Source organism: Trachinotus anak, unplaced genomic scaffold (assembly GCF_046630095.1).
Source record: "Trachinotus anak isolate AG129_WGS33_773 ecotype Australia unplaced genomic scaffold, CSIRO_AGI_Tana_v1 ptg000005l, whole genome shotgun sequence".
NCBI classification, from domain to species: Eukaryota; Metazoa; Chordata; class Actinopteri; order Carangiformes; family Carangidae; genus Trachinotus; species Trachinotus anak.
In genome coordinates this window covers 23272454-23290818 of record NW_027273856.1, presented here as the reverse complement: position 1 = coordinate 23290818, position 18365 = coordinate 23272454, and the positions used below count along the sequence as shown (strand labels likewise).

The following is an 18365-nucleotide window of genomic DNA, read 5'->3' as shown; positions in this document are numbered from 1 at the left end:
CGTCCGGCCTTGACGATCCCACGAGTGTCAGAATTGTTCAAGGCCAGATCAGGATCATGTGAGGTGAGGACAGATATAATGTTGTTTAGATTTCAATGTGAGCTGAAAGAACAAGTCTGGGATTGAACAAGGCATATCCAGTCTGAACAGTCTTAACCCCTGAGCGCTCACAAGCAATGTGTAAACATGCAGTATTTCTACATAGCCATTTTATCTGCAGTGTTAAGGTAAGGTATACTTTATTGTCCTGCAGGGGAAACTTGTCTTGGGCTCCAAGCCACTGCATCTCATAACACAACAATGTCACAACGCACATGTGCACAGGTACATAAATCACACATACAAACCTATACAAAACAAGCCTAGAATCACAGGTTGAATGTGAGACGGGCTGTTGTACACCAGAAGTCCTACTTTCTTTAATCAAAATAAATGAATGTAACAAAAAAAAAAAAAAACACTGTGTAAAAGAGGCCGTAAAATGTAAAAACTCTATTCTATATTTGATGGTTGAGGGTCAATGTCACCTGAGTGAAGCCAGCATTATCTGTTTTCCTTAATAGACATTACGTGTGCATTGGATTCACTTTTACTTTTCCCCTTCTCTCTCTCCTTCTCTCTCTCTCTCTCTCTCTCTCTCTCTCTCACACACACACACACACACACACACACACACACACAAAGAGCATAAAATGAGTATAAAATACATAGTGTAACTCAAACAATCCCAACCATCTGTTCAGTGAACCTGAGCCCAACTAAAACAAGAAGTTTAATATCTTAACAGGCAGCAGGATATCAGTAACATATGGAGTAGATGAAGAAACATTAAAATAACACAACAAAATACATGTGACTTTTGAACTGTTAACATATCACACCATCAAATATATACTCAATGCCTATTTAATTACCTTCTTTTCACATTATGCTGTATTTCCATCAATATTAGATTATTTATGGTACATGTGTGTGGCTGTGTGTGCATGGGTGTTTATATCTTACCTATTTTTGTCGCACTGTAAATATTCTCGATAGGGAAAACAGATCCCAGACTATATAAGAGAACTTTAGCCAGCGCTGGTATGAGCTGCGTTGTGGTCACCAACACATTTACACAGTTACTCCTGGGGGACAGAGAGCAGACCATAGTATGTAAAGTTGATGGGTGAACGGACAGACAGATAAATGGATAATGAATCGTATTGTTTGATGCTGAACATGGATTTGTTTCCTGCTCTCTGCATCTTGACCTTATTAGTTAACGCGGAGGAGGAATGTGAGAGGGACAGTTTCCCAGTTTCTTTGACTGAAAGAATAAATGCAACATAAAGTCGCACCTGGAGCTGATGATGGACAAGGACTTGAGTGCGTGGGTGAGCCAGGAGTCAGTCAGAGCCTCCACCTCTGCTCTGAGCTGCAGCCAGGCGTCTCTCTTTGCAGGACCCAGCAGGCCTAAAACACAGCACGGACTTACTTGATGCTTAGAGCAACACAGGTCACTCACAAGAGGGCAAAAAGCAGGACAAGCGAGGACGTATCAACAGTGATGTCCTGACCTGTCCTATCAACAATTTGGAAACCATAAGAAAAGTTCACGAGGGTAAGGCTGACAGTATATGGAGACTTTGTGATGTGAAAGATCACATATCAGCTTTTCTATCGCACCAAAAAGAGCATGTGACAAAGGTTTGGTTAATTCACACAATTAAATTGTGTTTAAAAGTTTAATGAATTCTTTATGTCATTAGTACAAAGCTGCTACCCATCATTAACAAGGGTCTCAATGGAGAGTTTTAATGTCCTGCAGTCTGAATATTGAATTGCCTCCACTCTATTACGAATAAATCACAAAATATATTTTTAATTTTGGCATTAAAGTATCATTTTGAGAGCTGGCAAAAACATTGGCTGACAGCAGCTTTGTTACCAACATCTGCTTTCATTCACCTACACTGATCAAATCCTGTAAGATGTGGTGTATTCAAGTACATCCTGGATGCACTATACATTAGATATGTGTTTAATTTAATACATTTAATACCTGTGTGGCTCTCACTTTGAGATGTTTTTTTTCTTTCATCAATTTTTTTTAAGAAATACTTTCTTCAAACTTAATCCTTAGACACTTAGTGGGTTAAATATTTATATTCTTTTAATTGATTTCTCTCATAGTTTTTGTTGAAGTTAACATAGTCACATGGTAAAATTGGCAAGTGTGTGACTTTTCTTTTTAGGGAGGTAATGCACATGTGGAATATATGAAAAATGGAGAAAAGGTTAGTAGCTGAATCTTTTCAGACAGAACTCATTTCTAACCAAAGCAGATCTAGTGAGGAATTCACAACTTCGGCTGAACATTTGCTCTCTATGTCACCCTCTATATAGCCATGGAATCCAATAAACTCCCATCTGATTGGCTTACCCCCCACATTGTTTTTGTATGTGCTATACAACTCTTTGACTCGTCGGTAGCGGAAGGCCAGTTTCCTCATCCAGTCGACCCCGCCGCGGACACCCGTAGCCAGGCACAGGTTGGCGCTGGTTGCAGCTGCATGGAAGCCATCAGTTGCAAAACTGTAAGTACTGTCAATAATAATGATATGTTTTATTTGAAAAATCTGCTCTGGTAGAACAAAAAGATCAAATGGTTATTTTTATTATTCAGTATTATAAACATAACCCCTAATATGTATTTGTTAGAATGCATTCCATTACTATCTTTAAGGGGCAGAGTAAAATATATACATTTAAATGTTTTTTAATTAAATCTTGATCAAATTAATAGATTATTAAATTTAAAAAAGAACAAATACACTTTTAAATACCAAAATAATCAAAACTGAACAAACATTGTAATTTGTTAATTCATAGCCTAGAAATAACAATACATCAACACTATCAGCAGAGCTTTGAAATGTAAAGTTCTCACCTTAAGTCCTGGCCATTGTCATCTGATGATACATCATCAATATGTACCTGATCACATTCCTGTGCACACAAGCATCGACACAAATTATTCAAAAATAAAATAAGATGTATAAATGTATTAATCCATTCACCATGAACAACAATAACAGAACAGTTTGTGCTAAAAATGAAATATAAACATGGTGCAGTGTGTAACATCTCTTTACACCACCAGAGGACAGTAGTAGCATTTCACTGAATGACAGTGTGGCTTCAAGAAAGTTGTGCTGAACGTTGTGCTTTGTGCAAACTTTGAATATTGTGCAACAACATCTCCAAGTCCAAATGTGTGTATGTGTGTTTTTTTGTGTGTCATCTGATGTGTGTCTCTCACCTCCAGGTCATTAAAGAATAAGTGTGTGTCAGCCAAGTTGAAGATCATCTCTTCCATCCTCAGACCCAGTGTTACCGCCATGGGAGGGTCCTAACCAAGGAAGAAGATAACATCACCACGGTATCTCCATGACAACCAATTATTACCATATCCTTTTACTCTCTTCCAGAGTTAGTGATTCTTTCACTCCCCAAAACCATTGCAGGTTTTACACACCCCCTACTTCTCCCCCCACCCGCCCCCTTGCAGAGTTGGTATGCTCCACTCATCACAGCAGATGCTGACAGACAGGTTGCACTTGTTCTGTCCCATCAACATTCCTCCTGCTTGGTTGGGGGTTGTATTTGTGGGGGGTGAGAGGAAGAGTGTGTGCGTCTTCATTTGTGTGTATTGCAGAGAGTAGGTACCCTAGTAGGTATGTGGTATGTGAATGGTTTGTGTGTTGTGCGCGTGTTTGTGTGTGAGTGTGTGTGCGTGTGTGTGTGTGTGTGTTTGGGAGAACGCAGTCCGTTCTGCCAGCCAGGGGCTCAGCTGCAAAAACCATCATCTGTGATAGGTCAGCGAGGGTCGACAGCTTGCCGCGCGATTCGCTGACGCTGTCAGACGACCAGAATAGAAAGAAACTAACAGGAAGGAGAGTGAAAGTGAGCGAGCGAGGCCCACAGAGAGAGAGAGAGAGATGGTCAGCATTCCTGAGTACAAGAAAGTGCAAAAAAAAAAAAAAAACCCAAAAAACCCAGAAAGTTGAAAGCTGTGAAGTGTGCAAGGCCCTCCAAAAGTTAACAGCTGCTAATAGTGATAGCAGCAATTTTGACTGCAGCTCTTTTCCTGATTTCCTGTCAGTCACACAGACAAGAGGCACTTAGGTTTGTCTCTCAGGTAATGATTATGTTGGCTGCTGGCCAAAGGGGAGTTATGAACATTCAGGTTTGTCAAAACACTCACAGCTGAAATGTGCTCATTCCCTATGCGCAGTTGAATTTGGCCGTGCTTCGGGCTGCAGAATGGCTGAGGTGGCTTTTTTTTTTTTTAGTAATATTTTGCCAGACAAGTTCAATTAATCTCAGAGAACTGCAAATACTACTTTGTCCTGGCAAAGAAACAATTCCTCCAACAGCCCACCTCGGCTGTTATCATTCGAGCTCTGGAAACTCAACACTTCGTGATGATGTGAACATTATCCCTGGTTATAACAACTCCTGTAGTGAGTGTAACGGGTGTGTGTCCGTGTGAAAAAGATGTCTAGATGTGTATTTATGAAAAGTGAAATATCATTTAGAAGAGATGTATCCTCCAGATATCTTCCTTGTGGTTGCTATGTCAACAGTGTAAACACTATTTTGGAAGAGGTGTGAACAGACACAGCTGCCACCATATTTCTTGAGGGCAGCAGGAACAAATAAGGTGAAAAAAAATGCTTATGAAATGAAATTTTAAGGCAAATATTTGGACACGTCTTATCTTTTTACATGCTAATGCTTGGTCAGTCAACATGGCTTCATGTGGGCGAAGATGAGCCACTGAAATTCTTTGCAAGTCAGGAGAAATGCACAACTTTCTCTACTCAGTGCCAGGACATGACTTGCGGTGCCATCATTTGGTATTCTGTATTTCTCCACTGTTAAAACAATGCAAACCAAGCTAAATTAACCACAAGGCTGCATGTGTTCTCTCTCTCTCTCTCACGCACATGCACGCACACACACACACACACACACACACACACACACACACACACACACACACACACACACAGAGTGATTTACAACTCACCAGGGCCTTTCCTTTACCCATTAAAGCCCAATTGCCAAACATTAAATTCCTTGACTGCAGAGCAACTAGGAAGTACATCAGTGCCCACAAATCCTATCTGTAAAACGCCTAGGTTCCTATGGTTCTATGCAAGTCTGGCTCCAAAGTCTGTGTGTGTGTGTGTGTGTCGTGCCAGCTTTTGTTTAACTGCCAAAACAAGATGTCAGAATGGGCTCGGGATGCAAAGCCCCTAAAAGCAGGCTGGTGGCTATGCCGGTGCCCGCAGGAAATGACATCACCCAATAAAAATTTGTAGCCTTGGCCACATAGGATGATCTCAGATCAGAGCCAAGAGCTGTTAAAATAAAAGGAAATATAAACAGAGTAGCTGTTATATGAGAAGGTGAGACCACCACATAAGTTCACAGGGAAGTTTGAAACAAACATCAGTCCAGGTAAGAAATTAGCCTGTTAACAATGATTATATTAATGTAAGCATGAAGCAATTATTCATGGCATCGCCACATCTTACAAGACTTACTAATTTTATTATGTATGTGGTCATCATCATAAATTAATCATAACATTCTTGACCTAGTTGATATAAATATACCAAGGGAAATGATGTTTGGAGAGTGTGCTCATTCAGAGCTGGGTTTTATAAAGCTGCAGACATTTACAGGTAAAACAAACTTCTTTAAACACCCTAGTGGGTGTGTGTTAGTTTCATAGGTGGGGGGTGGAATTGGTTATTGTGTTTTCATAATAATCGTACTCTAACAAAAAAAAAAAAAAAAAAAAAATTTTGTGTATGTAGACTGCTCTATTATTGCACTCTCTGTTTGAAATCATATGTAGCTTCATCTTGTACTGGCATCTTTACTAAACTGAACTCTTTTCACTGCTGTAAATTTAACTGATGTTCAACTGCAGTATTTTTTTAGAAGAATATTGATTTTAGGAGATTTTTATATTTTCAAAATTTGAAAAACATATAGAGGAGGTGGAAATACTGCAGCCCCAACACCCTTCATCAATACGTTGCCTGTGGGGCAAAAATGTCCATGGAGCAATCGCTGCAGGAGTACTCTTCAGGCTTATTGCTGTGAGCTCATGGTAATGACTGAAGGCAAACCAGATGAATGTAGCAGAAATATTATCAACTCCTCCCTTTTCTTGTTTGGATGTTGGCAGCTGGGCAGTCAGAGTACACTGTTTAAGGAAAGTTAAGTGAGTCAACTAAACTAAAACTGTAAAAGTAAGGAGGAACTGCTCTCCTATTCCCAGTGGAAATCATGCCCTCGACTCCAAGTGCTAGAAACAACATGATGCATCATCTCCCCAAGCTTCAATAGAGCAGCAGTCTCGGCCTTTTAGGATTTGAAAAGCGGATGCTTCAGTCATAAACCCACAATGTTACCAGTTGTGGTGGCCTTTGAGAAGCTTCATCACACCCTTTAGTAAAAATGATGCCATTGTTATCCCAGCTGTAACCTGAGCTTCGACATTCGGAAGGGAGAAAGAAGATGGATAGACTAACTGTTTCCTTATATTAGAGGGTGCTGGGCAGAGAGACAGTGAAGGCATGGTGATGATCTTACCTTGCCATATTTCTGTGCGTAGGAGCCAGTGAGCAGAGAATGGAAGACAATGATTGTCTCGTCCAGATCCCACACAAACACCCTCTGAAGAGCAAAAAAAGACATTAAAGGATACTTTTTTTTCAGAAATGTTGCATCCATATGTGCATGCAAGCTGAACTGGACATGGACATGGGTGGTCCTGCTCTCTATCAGCCTCTCCTCTTTTGTATTTTGAGACTTCAGTGAGCAGAGAGGATGAAGATCAAAGGGAATACCACATACCCACTGAGAATTGAATGGAATAGTCAGTCAGTAATGTAAGTCCTCTGTCAGTGGGAGTTTTTGGTCCCTTACCTCCAGGTCACTATCAGGGGGAGGGGAAGGGTTGTTCTTGCGGCCCCTGCCCCGAGACTTGGACCCCCCACTCCGGCAGGCTCGGTCATCCAGCTCTTTGATGGGCGTTGAGGGGCTCTGCACTGTGTCAAAGTCCCCTGAGAGTGAACACAAACATGAACAGGACATTTAAAAACATTTAAAATTTACAAATGATCAAATGTCTGTCTCAGACTGCACAAGTAATCACAAACTACAGTATATTCGCTGCATTAAAGCAACAGTAATGATGTGGTTTGAGCTGATCCCACAGGTGCTCTGGAGCTGTATCCACTTCAGGAAAAGCAATAGCTCAGACTTTGCTCAGTAATAAGCCATCTTGTCAGGTTTAATAATTCAAGGTAATTGGCATGACAGATCAACTTAAAGACGACTGTGAAACCTAAACAAAAGCACCACTGGTATTCTGAGTGATTCACGTGCACATGTGAGGATTGACCAGAGGGAAAACATGGAGCTGTGCAATAAATTTAAAATAAAGTCAGGTAAGCTGATGCGTCTTGCAAAGGTACTGAATCTACAAAATTCTGCAGGAGCACACATGAGCACACAGACATTCTTGCGCATTCGCGCACCCTCCTCATGCCATATGCTCCCACTGCTGTGTGGTAACTAGAACCAGACTCTAAGCTTCAGCTCTCATATTGTTATGTCTCAATCAGGGAAAGAGGGAGGTGGAGAGAGAGAGTGGGAGAGAGATGGTGAGGGGGTTGGGGGTGGATAAAGACACACACTGACACAGAGAGCATGAGAGCGACCAAAAGAAAAAGATAACAACTGGAAAAAAAAGAGAGAGAGAAAAGGTGAGAGAGGCAGCGAGAGGGAAAGTGCCAGTGACAGGAAGAACGATAAGCTCCTTTAATCAGGCTTCCTGAATCACAGCCAAGATACACCAAAGAAAAATGTGAATAAAAAGAAACAGAAAAAATATGAATCTAAGGCCACATTTCTGCACATATGGCTGCACTTTAGCTCTTCTTCTGTCTTTCTCTGACTTGTCTATAAAAGTGCAATATTCAACATAACTTCACTCTAATCAAAGTCTCTGCGGCTAATGTAAACACATGCTGATTCTCCAATTAGCGAGCGTGATGCCAGGTAACTATGGCGACAGTCAGAAGTTACTTCCTGTGCCTCATCGTAGGATGAAAGAGGGTTTTGAACTCAGTTACCCAAACTGTGGTATTTTTCTACTGGAAACGAGATTATAGAGCCACAATCAAGGAGCGGTGAAAAATCTGACATTTTGTTTGCATATTTATGAAGTTGGAGCTGTGGTGGAGTGTCGGCAATTTGACACTTTCATTCTGAGTGCTGTGTTTGTTTTTAGCACAAACCTGGGTGAAGTTCAGCAGCCTGTCCCGTCATGGCAGGGGTGGGATCTTGCAGCTGGTAGGCTGCTGTGGAGCCTGTGCCATCCACGCTGTTGGAGGTCATATATGTCCCGTAAGTGGAGGCGGAATAATACTGGGCGTACTGGTTTTGGCCGAACGTTGTGTATGAGGGATAATCCTGCAGAAGATAAGATGAATTATGAGCACGTAGAAACACAGGGACAAAAAGAAAAAGCAAAAACAAAGAATGAAGGAGGAAAATTGAGATGTTTCCCTTTTCTGGAAAGGTTCAGACTGACTTTCGATGGCAGATTTTACAAGTGTTCCCTCGCATTTCTCTAATCTTTTATTCCCTCCATTCTGTATTTTATATCTTCAAAACAATTAAAGCCTTGTGTTGCTGCTTTTTACTGACCCAGTGGAGATGGGCACTTTTATGAGTCAGCTCTCTAAACCTGTCACTATGTCCATCTCTACGAGCCCTTATAAACTGGAGCACACTACATGAATGCACACAAACACACACACGCACAGTTGGCGGGTAGTCAGCAAAGTGTGTATACAGCATGCATATTCACACATGCTGTATACACACAGACTTGATTTCAATCAGTCTCTCTCTCTTGGTTTCCATCTCTTGCTTGCTTTCTCTTTTTCTGTTAAACTCATACACACACACACAAACACACACACACAAACACACACACACACACACACACACACACACACACACACACACACACACACGCCATATTCCCCGTAATCCACCCACACAGGCCAAACCTTGACTTTCTTCCTGTAAACAGCCACATCTATCACAGGGGGACGTTAAATCCCCCTTTAACCATTTTACTACCACAATACAATTCATCATATAGACATAGAGAAATATTCAGAACAAAACACTCTTTCACAAAGACTAATTTTCTGTTTCTTTCCGAAGTTTTTTTCTGTTGCAAGGTCGCGGTGTAATTAGATTTTATTTCTTAAAGCTGCTCTGAATGGGGAAAGTTGTGTGGGAGCATGACTGTGAAACCACTTCTGGTCTGAAATGCTATCGCAACTGCACCATACAAAATCCTCATCTTTTGTTTGAGCCGGCGTAATGAGGAAAATGACGTTCACTTGACCACTCAGACCAAACATGTGGCACGGTCGATCTGCTTTGGCAAGAACTCCCTTAGGAAATGGGATTTGTTATTGGCCTGGGAAAGTGAACGCTAAAGGTTTAAGCTGATGGACAAGCCTGCATGCACGCACACAGACACAGACACAGACACAGACACAGACACAGACACACACACACACACACACACACACACACACACACACACACACAGACACACACAGAGACACATATGTACCTGCTGTGTGGCAGTGTAGTTGGCGGGGTTGGACACAGAGTTGTTGGTGGCGTAGAGGCCTGAGGAAGGAGTGAAACTGGAACCTGGAGAGAGAAAAAAAAGGAGAGGAATAAGACAGAGCGAAGAAAAGTTAAATTAAAAGGTCAGATGATTTTCAATATTTCCCTAATTTTTCAACTTTTTGGTGTTTTCTGAGTTGAGTTGACAAGTGGAGCATTGATAGTTTTTTTTTTTTTTTTTTTGTTCTACCAACCTGGCATCTGATAGGGTGAGTACGCAGTCTGTCCAGGCTGAGGTGTGGTGAAGCCGGGGCTGTAGCTGAGGCCTGTCTGCAGAGGAGACTGACTCTGGGCCAGGCCGCTCTCTGTCTTGATGCCCGGCAGCATCACACCGAGGTCTATAACAAGACATAAACATTCAAGTTTATATAAAAAGTGAATAATTTATTGCACTGGCCACTGCAACCTGCACAGTTAAACACTGGTAAATAAAAACAATCTGAAAGTTTTCTTGAAACAGTGCTTTGTGGGGACATGTACTTTGCTACAATTTATATCACATCCATGATACATTTTGTTTTCCTGACATTAGAAACTGGCAAAGGTTTGTTACCAATCAGCAATCAAAAGTTATCTGATTTTACTTTTTTTTTTGTGAGGGTTTTTCCAGTTTAGTTGAAAGAAGTCTTGTTTGAATGTTGTGATATCATGGAAACAAGAGGAAACTGTTCTCTTAAAAAGTCTCCCAGTAATATTTGGTTTTGTTTAGGGCTTAAGCTAATGATTATATTTGTTATTTATCTACCAGTTAATTTCTCTATGAACTGACTAATCGTTTGATTTTTATTTCAATTTCCTGGTGTCTTCAAACTGCTTGTTTTGTCAGATTTACTCATAAACTCAGCTTCAGTGAGAGGCAGAAAATACTCAAACATTAGAAGCTGGAACCAGTGAATGTTTGGCAGTTTCACTAAACAAAATTATCTGAACAATTAACTTTTTCCGATTATTTTTGCTTTCCTTTGCCACCAGATCTGTAGTTCTATTTCAGTGAATCCTATCAAAGTAACATCTCCTGTTACTGTATGCCGCAGTGTGTCCATGTGTGTGGGTGTTTGTCGATACCATAGGTGGACAGTCCGTAGGCCTGCCCTGTCTGGGAGTAAGCGGTGTAGACAGTTGACTGCTGCATGCTGCTGAACTGGGGTTGACCAGCGTACGTCGGCATGGGAGGGGCTGCAGGCGTGGAGAGGATGTGAGGGTAGGGCCTGGGAAAGGAGAGGAAAGAGACTCAGCAGAGACAGACAGATGATGAAGGTACTGGACAGATTATAGCACAAAGGAGGCTGAAATCTTAGGCTAGCTAACTGTATCGTACGAGATGTGCTGATAAGGATTCCTGGAGAGCAGCCTGTGTGGTGTAAAAAGTCAGACTTACTTTGAAGGGTAAAGGGGCGGAGAGTACTGGTGGGCTGAACGAGGGCTGTACCCGCTGCTGGTGATTACTAAAGACAGCAAAATAATCAATAAAAACAAGACCAAAAAAAAACTGGTTATGAATGGTGTCAACTCAAATCTTCTGTTTTCTTTCACATTAAACAAAACCACTCCCGAACAGCCCAATTCAAGGCCTCCAGCTTGTTGGAGCTGAAATGCTGTTCCAGTAAACATAATTTGAATCATTTTGAATGGAGAGGAGCCAAGTTATCCCTCTTTAGAGAGCTCTGTAGTCCATGAAGCCCTTGCAGTGGGCCTCATAGTAAAACACAATGTCTGTTTGTGGTCATTGAGATGTGAGAGCTCAATACTGACAAACACCCCACTGCTTCTAAACCCTCACTGTGTGTAGCTTAATGTTTTTGTGTATCTGTCTGTGTGCATGTGTGTGTGTCTTACAGTGTAAAGGAGTACCGGGCGGTGTGTGAGTCAAAAAAAAAAAAAAAAAAACAAGTGTAAAATTGTCTCTCTCGCTCTCTCATCCCTCTACCAGCCTTTGATGACGCAATCCAAGGACAGGCAATGCTTCACGGGATTAAAGCTTTCAGCGGGCCTACCACTGAGCAGAAATGGATGATGGTGTTTGTGTGACTTTTGTGAGTCTGAGAAAACAGAGTGGGAGGGAGCTGAGACAAGACGGCAGTTACATTGAAATTTCTGTCCACAGACGTGTGTGCGTGTGTGTGTGTGTGTGTTACCTGAGCCTGCGTACGTGTCCAGTGCTGTGTCGCCTGTTGTAGTGACTGTATCACTGTTGTTCATAGGCTCTGTTTTCACTTAAGGAAGAGGGAAAGGATCAGTGTTAGGGGAGGCCAACAAGGAAGTACCATCACACACACACACACACACACAAAGAAAGCCTTATTGAGTAAAGAGCAGAAAACTGCCATGCAGTTCCAGTATGGGTGCAAATGTTGTGTGCAGGGTTCCCACTATAACTGACATAAAATTCCACAGTTTTTAATTAACTTTCTAAAACCAAGTCAAAATACCACCATGACCTGAAGGTTTTATTCCTCCTTGTTTTTTTTTATGTCATTTTTAGTACAGGAAAAGTATGACAGCTGTAAAATGTAATGATTAAGCTCTAAAAATATAATCATGCAAGGTAACACTTTGGCAAAATCCCCTGATATTTGCTTACTTCCCCAGCTAATTCATCAAATCCTCTTACATGTGTTGACTCGTGGGAACCCTGCAAATATAACTAATAATAACTCCATACATTTTGTGATAAATTCACAATGTGATCCAAAGAGAAGAAAACACTGCACAGCAAATTAAAATCACAGCACAAACATCAGATCTAGGAACAGCCTAAACTGTGGAAATCCATCACTTTTTGCATTTAAGCTAATATGACTTTCGGCCTGGGATTCACACACATGCACCTCTGTACCATAGTCCTTGGAGCCTGGGGCGGGGGGCGGGCTGCTGCAGCCCAACAGCCAATCAGCCGTGTTTAGAACGGTCATATTTTCACCTAAAGGGGTGCAAGGTGGGAAGGTGGTGAGGACATGACGCACTGAGAACCACACGTCAGTCTCAGGTAAATGTGATATTTTAAAAAGAAGACATTTGTATTGTAAAATATATTTTTAATGGAATACTTTTGTAAAAAAAAAAAAATGTGTGAAATATGTAGAGTTGTTAGATGGCAAGGCCTGTATATTGAATGTGCAGCTAGTGGCAGGAGTTGAACTTTGCATAAAAAAATGGAGGCAGAAACATTTTGCCTGGCTTTATCCAAAGTGAAGCATCTGCCCCTCTGAAGCTCATAAATTAAATCACCATCAACGTGAGGTTGCCAGGCAACTAGCAGAGCACAGGAAATCACTACAGAAATATAAAAACCACAACTTGCTGTTTTCACACTTTGGTTTTTGTATGGATCAAACAAACATGACAGTGAGTCATTTTGCGAGCTTTAGATTTGCTGGTAGGCTGATTTTATTTTGACAGAGCCAGGGTTACTGTTTCCCCTGTTTCCAGGCTTTATGCTAAGCTGAGCAAACCATCTCCTGGCCGTAGCTTCACAATTAAACCTGCGATAACCATTTGACCACTTGGGGACAAGAGAAACATCTGTAAACACAACACTGACGTATTTTTTACCTTATTTAGTTGAAACTCTTTTTTTTAGCAAAATTTGTTTATTTACAAACTCCGTCTTGCTCTCCACAAACTCTTGATGGAAAAATCTGGCTCTTTAGCTGCGTCACCATGTTCACCAGCTAGCCGCTAACTCTTTCTATCTCTGGTTTGGTGCTGGGCAGGTACTGTACAGCTTTTTTTGCTCAGAACAACTGCATGATGTGGCTGAAAATTGTGATGATGGAGTGGTGAGAGTGAAACAAAGTGAAACGCTCCAAACAGCTGAGAAGACCCACAACACATCCTGGTGAAAGTCATGTGCTCATTAGTAACTACAAGTGACCCCATTAACATACAAGTAGTCATGTGATTCGTTGTAAATATGAAAATACTGATTATAGCTGCTTTAACAAACAGATATGAGAGTATTATCAGTCTTCTCATCTAACTTCTGATTAAGTGGATAAACGTATCTCCCAAAATCTTATCGCAGTTTTTAAAAGACACCTGTTAACCACCTTTACCATCAGACATGCTGTTTTTCAGTTCATATTCTTGTTTCTGTCTGAACATGATTAAAACTCATCATCACTGACCATCTGAGAGCTCCATTAAATTCAGGACAACTTCATTAATCCCTTCGGAGAGCAATACAACCCATCAGAAAAACCCTAATGAAGACAAATGAGTTGCTATGGAGATGGCCCGTGGGCCCAAGCGCTGGCTGATGTCAGGTGAGGGGAATGTTGGGTATGTAGTTTGTTTTGGCTGCAAGTGTGTAGTCCCAGCTCTGTCTGCTTAAACCATTAACGGTGAGCTCAGCTCATCAAAAATGATTTAATGTGCTCCAACATGGTCTGAATGCACCGTTAAGTCCACTCGGAGCAGGGCTATTTCTGTGAGTGTGTTTTGACACATCAAGTTGACTAAAATGCAGATCTCACTTTTTCCATTACAGTACTATTAAAAGTGGTCTCCATAGCCTGTTAAATCAGCAACAGATCAAAGGCTTGCCCTCAACAAAAGCACTTGGATCCAGTAATGTTACATCAAACTTCCCCGTCAAAACCCACTCCAGGGGACAGAGAGGGAGATCAAGGGTGACAGAAGAAAAAGATGAGAAGAAGAAAGACAAAGACAGACAGACGGAGGAAAAGAAAAGGAAGAAACAGAGAGAGAGGGACACTGAGAAGAAAAAGAGAGGAGAGGGCTCGCTGGTGTTGACATCTAAGAGAGCGGTGATGCTTTAATGCTCTTGTAGAGGAAATAGTTTCCAGTGGGATTTTGGGCTTGCACCCAAACACACACACACACACACACACACACACACACACTTTGCCAAGCGGTTAGTTGAGGAGAGCAGAAGTGCTTCACCGTGTGTTTACACACATTCTCCAGTGGTTTACTCAAGTACTAATGCCAGCATGCGTGTGTGTATGCGTGCGTTTGCATGTGCGCGTCTCCTTCCGTCTCCATAAATTCCTCAAAAAGTACTTATCTCTGCATGTTGAAAGTCTTTCTCACTGATGATTTTGCAATAGATTTCCTTACATTACATTACACTCATCAAATGCTTTAGTCAAAGTGACTTACAGTATGCACTTCCAACCTCCTGCTGGAGCAAGACCTAGACAGGCTTCATATATTTTCTTCTTTAGTTTGAGAAATGAGGCATCATTAAATCACAGCATGACATGTTGATGTGTAGTCTGAAACAGTGGGTTTCAAACCGTCAGCAGAAGATAGACAGTGACCCTACTGTCCTGTCTTCAAATATATCACTTCTTCTTTTATATTGTCGTAACTCTCATGTCTGTTGGGTAAACATGATGCTACAGCCAGCAGCCAGTTAGCTTAGCTTAGCATAAGGCCTGGATGTTTGGGAAAAGAGCTAGCCTAGTTCAGCTTTCTAGAACTTCTAAAGACCACTAATCAACCTGTTATATCTCATATGTTTTATCTGTTAAGAAAAAAAAAAAAAAAAAAACGAAAAAAAAAAGAGTGTTCTAATGACAAGCAGAGGTTTTGGGACGTTTATGTGCCAAACTATTTCTTAGCTGGGTGCAGTGATTTCCTGGAAGCTCCGCTAGTCCCCAGCCAAGAAATAGTCTCACACATAACCTCCTTTAAAACCACAGCTCCTTTTTGTACACAGATTGTTGTATGCCTTTTGTTGCTGGCTGGGGTTTCATATTTATTGTACAGATATGAGAGTGGTATCAATCTTTTCACGTGTGAGCAAGTTATGCCTTCCATGTAGAAAACACAGACTCTCTTTCAGTGGTTGAGCAGCAACTTTGTCTTTCTAATGTTCAGGATTCTCACTGGTGACTGAATACAAATTGAAAATATAATTTGCCCCCAAAAAATATATACCAGAAACTATATTTAGTCCACAGATATTGGTGCTCACTCAAACACACGTTCTGCCGTCTCACCTCCTGTTCCATTGGTGGTGATGGAGGGGCTGCCAAGGTTGCTCTTGTCTAGCTTGGAGCCTGTCGAATCTCCACCTCCCACACGGTTATGAGGACTGGCTAGGTCCTGCATTTCCATAGACCTACAAGAGGGAGGGAGGAGGAGGGGGAGAAAATGAGATGAACTGTGATATTTGAATGGATAACAGATTAACAGCAATGTGCTCACACAGCTGGGAATGTCCCACCTCTATATATTAGGTTAGAATCTCAGTGAACACACTCAGTGACACACTGTGTATCCACAGAGGAACCATACACACAGAGTCATAAACTTCATGCTTCTCCCTACCAGTTAGCTTACATGAGCATGTGTTCTGGGGCGCTAGACATTGTCTGCAGGCCTGCTGGCTCTTTTATAGAGAGTGTGTGTGTGTGTAAAACTGTGCATGTGTGTGTGCGCACGTCTGGGCTCCAATACAAACCCACAGCCTGCCAGCATGCTTTAGTTTTACAATGTGTTCCACATGCATGACTGGGACAAACCAGCACACAAGGTGGTAATGGTAAAGTGAGTGTGTGTGTGTGTGTGTGTGTGTGTGTGTGTGCGTGCGTGTGTGTGTGTGTGTGTGTGTGTGTGTGGTTGGACGTGGAAGTAAATAGAGACATGAGCAGAATGAAGATGCATATTTATGGTGGAATAGTGGTCTGCCTTTCATATATCAGTGTTTGTTGTTTATTTTGATAGCTATTAGTCATCACCGTGGCAACAGCTACTCCTCCAAAGGTGCATAACACCCCAGTGAGATGTATGATTGATTTTAATACATTTTCATGCACGCACACTTTAACAAAAGCAACATAAAACACTCGCTCATGACTCTTCATCACTGCTGCCACAAACCCACACACTGACATGTTCTCTGGTGAAAGACATAGTTTAGAGTTGAGTCAGTGTGTGTATGGACAGTATCTCATATAAATGTGTATGCGCGTTCATGTGTGTCTGTGTGTTAGCCCTGACTCATGCTGCCCGCAGGTTGGTCACACTTGCGCTCTTGTGTGAGACATCAAAGCAAGAAATGACAGAGATGGAGGGGGAATTAAACAAATGCGGGCTGCCGGTCTACCGCTGTGTGTGTGTGTGTGTGTGTGTGTGTGTGTGTATTAAAAAGAGAGAGTGCACATCTGTGTGGCGGTCTGGAAGCAGTCCATCCCAATGCTATGGGCAGATAGCATCACCACACATGACTGCAACCCACAGTCAGACTGACAGGTATAAACATATAGCTTTCAGCAGACGAGAAAGACGCAGCTAAAGGGTGCAAAAGACGGAACATACGAAAGATAAACACCTTAAATCAACTCCCTCTGTCAACTCTTTTTTCTATTTACAGCTAAACACTCATTCTGTTCTCCTGTAGACTAAAAACACCGATCACTGTTTTAACATCAACAGTGCTTTATTGTGTATGAGATATTTAGCCAAGTCCTAACTACAAAGAAAAGCCCAAAATATCTGCGCTGTACACGGCAAGAAAAGTTAAGAACTTTCACAGATTATGGCGCTTTTTCACTTTTTTTTTTTTTTTTTTTCCCCTCACTCTCTGCTCTCGTGTGCTTCAACACTCTTCATTCATGTGTTTCTTTTGTCTCCCAACAGCAGGAAATGATTCTGTCTGCCCTCCTTGTCCATTTTCTTTTCCTCTTTGCTCTCTGCTTCGCTCCTCTCGGGAGGTGATGGCAGGAGTTGGTGTTTCATAAACTCTTCTCTGGTTTTCACATTATGTCTGGTCATTGAAAAAAAATATGCTGCATCATATTGCAATGCACTGTGTGTATTGTGGAAAAGAAATAGTTTCAGGCCTATTACTAAAGATTATCCTCATTAGTGATTTAACTGCTTTTAATTGTTCGATAAATCAATTAATATTTTGTGTATGAAATGTCAAATAAAAGTCACAAAACAACTATCGCAACTTCCCAGAGCCCAAGGTGTCCAGAGACGTTCAGTGTTGATATATAACTGTAATATCTACACAGCTGCTCAGTGTCTCATTTCAGAAGCTGGAACTGGAGAATATTAGGTTGTTTTTTTGTTTTTTGTTTTTGGTTTGTACTATTTCTACTATTTTGCTTGAAAAATATCAGAAGCTGAAGATTATTTTTCTGTTAATATATATGAATTACTGTAGGCGATCCATGCTTTCTCTTTTCGTCTTTAGGTTGGATCAGTAGCCTATAGGTTTCTCTCTCCCGCTCTCTCTCTCTCTTTGTGCGTGTGTGTGTGTGTGTGTGTGTGTGGGCACTGGAGTCTTGGGAAAGTGTTGATGACCTCATCACAGCTCGCAACTGCAGTGAAACCTCACCTCTCTACACCATGATCGGTGAGCTGTGACATGGACACACACACACACACACACACACACACACAACTGTACACCAACACACTCACAAAAAAGTTCTGAAGATTCCTGATGTTGTTTGTCATATCATGCAAACAGACACACATGAGCGTACCTGGCGTCTGAAGGGTCTGGAACATGAGATTCACTGTGCGATTTCTTCACCTGCAGAGAAACCAGAGGAGAGGAAATGTTACCAAACACACACACACACACACACACA

The 18365-nt window shown here is 41.5% G+C and overlaps 1 protein-coding gene across 9 annotated transcripts in view; it reads right to left on the bottom strand.

Moving 5' to 3' along the window:
- Positions 1 to 18365, bottom strand: part of eya4 (EYA transcriptional coactivator and phosphatase 4) — a 43466-nt gene that overhangs the window by 2747 nt on the left and 22354 nt on the right. For 6 of the 9 annotated variants that reach the window (XM_071479086.1, XM_071479085.1, XM_071479087.1 and 3 more), the window contains 16 exons: positions 18258 to 18307; positions 15759 to 15880; positions 12626 to 12709; positions 11925 to 12002; positions 11168 to 11234; positions 10855 to 10997; positions 9984 to 10127; positions 9731 to 9813; positions 8370 to 8544; positions 6994 to 7130; positions 6658 to 6741; positions 3305 to 3394; positions 2933 to 2991; positions 2426 to 2586; positions 1341 to 1455; positions 1006 to 1127 (listed from right to left, as the gene is read on the bottom strand). In XM_071479086.1, coding sequence (XP_071335187.1) covers positions 1006 to 1127; positions 1341 to 1455; positions 2426 to 2586; positions 2933 to 2991; positions 3305 to 3394; positions 6658 to 6741; positions 6994 to 7130; positions 8370 to 8544; positions 9731 to 9813; positions 9984 to 10127; positions 10855 to 10997; positions 11168 to 11234; positions 11925 to 12002; positions 12626 to 12709; positions 15759 to 15880; positions 18258 to 18307 — 1714 coding nt within the window. The remainder of the gene's footprint in view (positions 1 to 1005; positions 1128 to 1340; positions 1456 to 2425; positions 2587 to 2932; positions 2992 to 3304; positions 3395 to 6657; positions 6742 to 6993; positions 7131 to 8369; positions 8545 to 9730; positions 9814 to 9983; positions 10128 to 10854; positions 10998 to 11167; positions 11235 to 11924; positions 12003 to 12625; positions 12710 to 15758; positions 15881 to 18257; positions 18308 to 18365) is intronic. The other 3 variants (XM_071479093.1, XM_071479090.1, XM_071479094.1) reach the window with 3 other exon arrangements.